The following is a 6,000-nucleotide window of genomic DNA, read 5'->3' as shown; positions in this document are numbered from 1 at the left end:
ATGGCTCTATCCACGAGGCCGCAGGCCTATACCTGCGTACGATGCCTACTCCTCTCGAGCGCTAAGCGCACCTTCTCCGCCTCCTCCGCGGCTCGAACCGCCCCAAGACGTACACAAGACTTCAACTCTGGTTTCACAAGCAGTTATGATCCGACTAGTGATACTGGACGTGGGCCAATGTTCAACAAGAACAACTTCGGAGTTCCGCAGTTCTATCCCCGAGACCTGAAGAAGCGTGTAGACGACTATGTTGTCGGCCAACATCGAGCGAAGAAGACCATCTGCTCCACCATCTTCAACCACTATCAAGGGGTGCGGCGGAGAAGGCATCAGGAACACGAGGAGAAACTCCAGAGGGAAAAGGCCGAGAGGCAACGCTATGCCCGAGACAGAGATATTCTCGAGAGGCGTGACATTCACCCTGTTCAAGGTCAGCGAGGTCGTCAATCTGCCTTTCAGCGCTTCCCTGCTGATGACGAGTGGCCCCAAGATGAGTTTCCTGGCCATGCTGAATCTGCGCAACACCTGGACGAAGGCTATGAGTCGTCCACCGGTTTCGACGGGACCTATCTTGCCGAGGAACCTGCAACCCCTCCTCCAGTCAAGATTGACAAGAGCAACTTGCTGCTCATCGGCCCTACCGGCGTCGGAAAGACATACATACTAGAGTAGGCTTGCCATGGATACCCTCATTATCTGCCGGAAGTCTAACATGACATAGAACTTTAAGCAAAAAGCTCAACGTACCGTTCACGATATCCGACTGCAATGGATTCACCCAGGCCGGCTATATCGGACAGGATGTCGAGACATGCGTAGAGAGACTGCTGATCGAATCGAATTACGACATCAAAGCTACAGAGCAGGGTATCATCGTCCTAGACGAATTTGATAAGCTGGCGAAAAGGGAGAGCATGAATGGACGCGACGTTGGCGGAGAAGGCGTTCAACAAGCTTTACTAAAGCTCGTCGAAGGCTCCAAAGTAACAATCAACGTCAAGGACAACCGCTCGTCACGGTCGACACCTCCCATTACAACAAATTACACTTCTTCGAGCTCAACGTCAGCCCCCCAATCGACTCCGCCCCAGGGCAAAGTCGATCAGTACACAATCGACACGACAAATATTCTGTTCGTCTTTTGTGGTGCTTTCGTTGGTCTCGACAAGGTTATTGTACGGAGAGTATCGAAGCCATCCATGGGCTTCGGCTCAGAGCTGAAAGGGAAACATGGTCTCGCCGGCAATCAGCACGACTTACCGCGCCAATCATTCTCGCATCTGCCGCATGTTGACCCCGAGGCACCAGCCTCAGCATACACTCCCTTGGACCTCACGACGCCGGTAGACCTACAGGCATTTGGGTTCATCCCTGAACTGATTGGTCGAGTGCACAACATCTGTGCACTTAGTCCTTTATCCTTGAATGATCTTTACAGAATTTTGACTGAGCCGCGCAACTCTCTGGTTGCACAGTACACTGCTCTGTTCGAAACATACCCTTCCAAGCTGCGCTTCACGCAGAAAGCCTTATATGCAATTGCGGAACGGGCTGCGAAGGCCGAGACCGGAGCTCGAGGCCTTAAGATGGAGATGGAGAGAGTTTTGGCAGAGCCCATTTTCGATGCGCCGATGTCATACGTCTTGATCACCGAAGGCTGCGTAAAGGGTACTGAGAAAGCCGGATACTGGGGCAAGGACGGCCGTTTGGAACTGGAGCGGCGTATGGCTGACGAGGACGCTGAACCTGGATCTCGGCCAGAGGATGTCACCTTTGAGCAGTATCGCGAAGCTGGCCAGAGTGGCGCATGAGGCTGTCGCAGACAATGAACTTATGTTATATACATTTCCTTTGTTACGGAGGAGTCCTGGAGTTGGCAAGGTGCTTGAGCTGGATTAACGATGCACGGGAATGGAAATACTCATGCATAAACATTGCTCCTCGTCAGTCGTGAAGTACTTGGTTGTTTCTGAAAAACATTATTGCTGCACTTTATACTCATGTGAATACTAAAGCCATGATGAATTTGGGTAGAAGCATATGGCGAGTGGAGCTATCAGCTATTGTTAGAGAGTCAATGCGGATGTCAAGTTGTCGGCGGAGACACCTCGGCTCGGACGGACATGGCGATGTTCGGAGGGGAGGAAGGGAGTCAGGGACTGAGGCGTGCATGCAAGCTGGCACCTGGGGGCGACGGCTCTCGTCACCCGGGGGATCGGGGACACGTAGGCATTGGGAGCCCGCACCGGAGTCCTTTCTCTCCTTCAGTGCCTGGAGAGCCTGGGAAAGGCAACAAGGCCCCAACATTTGCAAGATTCACCCGCAGTCCCCACGCCGAGTGGGATCCTTCTATTCCAGGTTGAAAGGCCGAGTGTGGCAGCTTGGAGCCAGGCCAAAAGAAAAAAGTTTCCCGTCATTTCCTGAGGACGAAGCTCCCAAGGCGTGCCAGGCTGTGGTGCTCCAATTGAACCCGAGCGTGGACCCGGTGTATCCCGGAGAGAGGAGCTCATCCAAATCGAGACTAGCGCAGCGAGGTAATTTTTCCTACTCAGATTCCGGTCACGTGACGCCCCCGAGCAAAGCTCTAACCGACGAAGCGTACATCCCGAGCAAAACTGCTCACTTCCTCCTAAGTCCTCCTCCAACTTTCAACCATCACCTCTCCACTCCCATCCGAAGTCGCCCTTAATCATCTGTGAAGATGTTCAAGAGGTTGGTACCAACTACCTGATCGACTTTTTGAACCATATCGTGTTCAATTGGCCCCAATTGAGCTAACCGGTCCCTCGCAGCGGCATTTCCTCCTTCGCCCGGGCGGCTCGCCCTTCCTTTGCGGCGACCGCTCCTCGCGCCATCAGACCTTCTACCTTCAGATTCCCTGCCTCCAGCAGATTCGCCAGCACTGCCGGTGTCGGTGATGGAAAGATTTACCAGGTGAGTGATGGCCTCGTTCATCCCTTCCGTTGACCCGAGGGCGATGTCGGTTACTGACAACAACAAATCAACAGGTCATTGGTGCCGTCGTCGACGGTTCGTACTATCCGAAGAAAACCCTTCAAAGGGGTTCGACCATCACGAAATCATCAAATACTGACGCGTGGATACAGTCAAGTTCGACACCGCCAAGCTCCCTCCCATTCTGAACGCCCTCGAGACGACAAACAACGACCAGAAGCTGGTTCTTGAGGTCGCGGTACGTACCTTTGGCGGCTGGAAAAATATCCACTGCAAATTAGCAAAAGTCGAGTTTCATCTGACACGTCTGCACAGCAACACTTGGGTGAGAATGTCGTCCGCTGCATTGCCATGGACGGTTCGTATTCCCTCCCCTAAAAAACTTTTTCGCGCTCGTACTCACAATCCCCCTAGGTACCGAAGGTCTCGTCCGTGGCCGCCCTGCCACCGACACTGGTGCCCCCATCACCATTCCCGTCGGTCCCGCGACTCTTGGCCGTATCATTAACGTCACTGGTGACCCCATTGACGAGCGTGGCCCCATCAAGACCGAGAAGCGCCTTCCCATTCACACCGAGCCCCCTGAGTTCATCGACCAGTCCACCACCGCCGAGGTTCTCGTCACTGGTATCAAGGTCGTCGATCTCCTCGCCCCCTACGCTCGTGGTGGAAAGATTGGTCTCTTCGGTGGTGCCGGTGTCGGCAAGACCGTCTTCATTCAGGAGTTGATCAACAACATCGCCAAGGCCCACGGTGGTTACTCCGTCTTCACTGGTGTCGGTGAGCGTACCCGTGAGGGTAACGATCTGTACCACGAGATGCAGGAGACTTCCGTCATTCAGCTTGATGGCGAGTCCAAGGTCGCCTTGGTGTTCGGTCAGATGAACGAGCCCCCAGGTGCCCGTGCCCGTGTTGCCCTGACTGGTCTTACCATTGCCGAGTACTTCCGTGACGAGGAGGGACAGGATGGTGAGTTGAGAATCTGCCCTTCTTGATATTGACACAATTGCTAACAAATTCCCCAGTGTTGCTCTTCATTGACAACATTTTCCGTTTCACCCAGGCCGGTTCCGAGGTGTCTGCCCTTCTGGGTCGTATCCCCTCTGCCGTCGGTTACCAGCCCACCCTCGCCATCGACATGGGTGGTATGCAGGAGCGTATTACCACCACCAAGAAGGGTTCCATTACTTCCGTCCAGGCCGTCTACGTCCCTGCTGACGATTTGACTGATCCCGCCCCCGCCACCACCTTCGCTCACTTGGACGCCACCACTGTCTTGTCCCGTGGTATCTCCGAGTTGGGTATCTACCCCGCTGTCGACCCTCTTGACTCCAAGTCTCGTATGTTGGACCCCCGTATTGTCGGCCAGGACCACTACGACACCGCCACCCGCGTCCAGCAGATTCTCCAGGAGTACAAGTCTCTCCAGGATATCATTGCCATTCTTGGTATGGACGAACTTTCTGAGGCTGACAAGCTCACCGTCGAGCGTGCCCGTAAGATCCAGCGTTTCCTGTCCCAGCCCTTCACCGTCGCCCAGGTTTTCACTGGTATCGAGGGTAAGTTGGTCGACCTGAAGGAGACCATCTCCTCCTTCAAGGCCATTCTCTCTGGTGAGGGTGACAACCTTCCCGAGGGTGCCTTCTACATGGTCGGTGACTTCGCCTCGGCCAAGGAGAAGGGTGAGAAGATTCTGGCGGAGTTGGAGAAGAACTAAACGATTCGCGACGAAAATACCAAATGACGTCGAGAGTTGGGGCGTTGAGCCTGTGTATAGAAGAGGAACGATGGAACGGGGAGGTTTCTTAGCTCAATCCAAGTCTCTTTTGTGAGCTGTGTACCAAGAAATCTACTTAATTCCTCTTGTAGTTGAGAGAATCTCCTTATTTCTTCAGCCGTTTTCCCACCATGCAAGTGACTCGCCGTGCTTTCCGACTAGTGACGTACTTGCTCGTAATTATGTCCCATACAGCTTGTGGTTCACATGCGTTTTGTTCCGCTTTCCTGACAGGTCCAGACAAGCTCTTGCTTTCTCACTGTTCAAATGACGATGTTACTTGCCCTAGTTTGCCAATCAACGCAACGACACGATGTCATTACTTGGCCAACGACACCTGAAGCAGTCAGATGGCAGTGCCTCAACTTGGAACAGTGAACTCTCGAGCTGACATGTTGTAGGAAAGTCACCACCAACTTCGAGCCTTTTGCTTTCCAAACGCTGGCGTGTTGCTCACAACGTATTGTACATTCCCTACACGCTTCAGAGTTTACTTTTCTCCCTCGATGGAATTGCTCGAGATGCGACGCGCTTCCTCGGCTGGAGCACCTGTGGCATAAGATGGCCCGCTTGAGCTGAGTTGAGCTGAGCTGTATCCTACGTCGTCCTCCATGAGATAGAGCCATGTTACGGTTGGTATGGAGAGCTATCTAAGCAGAGATCTCTTGCTTGGTCTTCAATTCTCTGATATAAAAAGTGGTTGCTGCTTCACCTTCTCGGCTTATAGCGCTCTGTCAGCCATGCTTTTTTCTCGAACCGAGGTGGCCAGTTCCTTGTCAATCTGCTGCTGGAAGCCCACCGTTCAGATGAGGCTACCTTTCACAAGCATAAAGTATGAATTTCCTTATCTTCTTTCACTTGTAGATAATGCCCTTAAACATCATTTGGTGTATACGGTGTAGTCCGGTCGGAATATTCGTAAGATGATGAAGAGTGTAATTTGGAGGCGGAAATTACTTGAGTAGGAATGTATATCTAATAGTTCGACGTCCTTGCGGGCAAAGATGAATAACGCGCGTGTCACTAAACGCGGAGAACTGCGAGCGGCCGATGGCTCTGGTGTTCCATCCCACTTAGTTGAGGAGTCCAGTCTTGTATTTATGGCCGGGAGAATATAGAGGTTCGGATCACATCTCCATGGTTATGAGGCCGTCCTCACCTTAACTACCGTTGAGTGGCCTCTCGTGATACTCATTGACCGACTCGGGGAGCTAGTGAACCTTTAAGGTCCAACGTCATCAAAATACTCGTAGGATACCTCCAGTCTG

At 52.8% G+C, this 6,000-nt stretch overlaps 3 protein-coding genes across 3 annotated transcripts; all 3 read left to right on the top strand.

Moving 5' to 3' along the window:
* BDZ83DRAFT_649031 (ATP-dependent Clp protease) lies at positions 1–1,811 on the top strand (the record flags this gene model as incomplete). The annotated part of the gene is made up of 2 exons (XM_060510238.1): positions 1–668; positions 722–1,811. 2 exons carry the CDS (start codon positions 1–3, stop codon positions 1,809–1,811), a joined length of 1,758 nt encoding a protein of 585 aa, XP_060368238.1.
* Positions 1,812–1,914: 103 nt separating this feature from the next.
* BDZ83DRAFT_152849 (uncharacterized protein) lies at positions 1,915–2,884 on the top strand. The gene is made up of 2 exons (XM_060501340.1): positions 1,915–2,534; positions 2,598–2,884. The coding sequence occupies exons 1-2, from the start codon at positions 2,018–2,020 to the stop codon at positions 2,687–2,689; spliced, it is 609 nt and encodes a 202-aa protein (XP_060368237.1). The 5' UTR covers positions 1,915–2,017; the 3' UTR covers positions 2,690–2,884.
* BDZ83DRAFT_610537 (ATP synthase F1) lies at positions 2,633–4,855 on the top strand. Its single transcript, XM_060507597.1, has 7 exons — positions 2,633–2,712; positions 2,793–2,934; positions 3,009–3,030; positions 3,108–3,193; positions 3,271–3,313; positions 3,370–3,924; positions 3,981–4,855. Exons 1-7 carry the CDS (start codon positions 2,702–2,704, stop codon positions 4,670–4,672), a joined length of 1,551 nt encoding a protein of 516 aa, XP_060368236.1. The 5' UTR covers positions 2,633–2,701; the 3' UTR covers positions 4,673–4,855.
* The last annotated feature ends 1,145 nt before the right edge of the window (positions 4,856–6,000 follow it).

The sequence above is a fragment of the Colletotrichum acutatum genome, assembly GCF_030867785.1.
Source record: "Colletotrichum acutatum strain CBS 112980 chromosome Unknown BDZ83scaffold_19, whole genome shotgun sequence".
Lineage (NCBI taxonomy): Eukaryota > Fungi > Ascomycota > Sordariomycetes > Glomerellales > Glomerellaceae > Colletotrichum > Colletotrichum acutatum.
Note: the sequence above shows the minus strand (reverse complement) of the source record. Positions and strands in the feature narration are given on the sequence as shown.

Bases quoted from the DNA above. Each gene is read 5' to 3' on its own strand.
- BDZ83DRAFT_152849 (XM_060501340.1), top strand. From the start codon at position 2,018: ATGATGAATTTGGGTAGAAGCATATGGCGAGTGGAGCTATCAGCTATT. The intron at 2,535-2,597 runs GTAATTTTTCCT...TAACCGACGAAG, and splicing joins ATCGAGACTAGCGCAGCGAG to CGTACATCCCGAGCAAAACT.
- BDZ83DRAFT_610537 (XM_060507597.1), top strand. The intron at 2,935-3,008 runs GTGAGTGATGGC...ACAAATCAACAG, and splicing joins GTGATGGAAAGATTTACCAG to GTCATTGGTGCCGTCGTCGA. The intron at 3,194-3,270 runs GTACGTACCTTT...ACGTCTGCACAG, and splicing joins AGCTGGTTCTTGAGGTCGCG to CAACACTTGGGTGAGAATGT.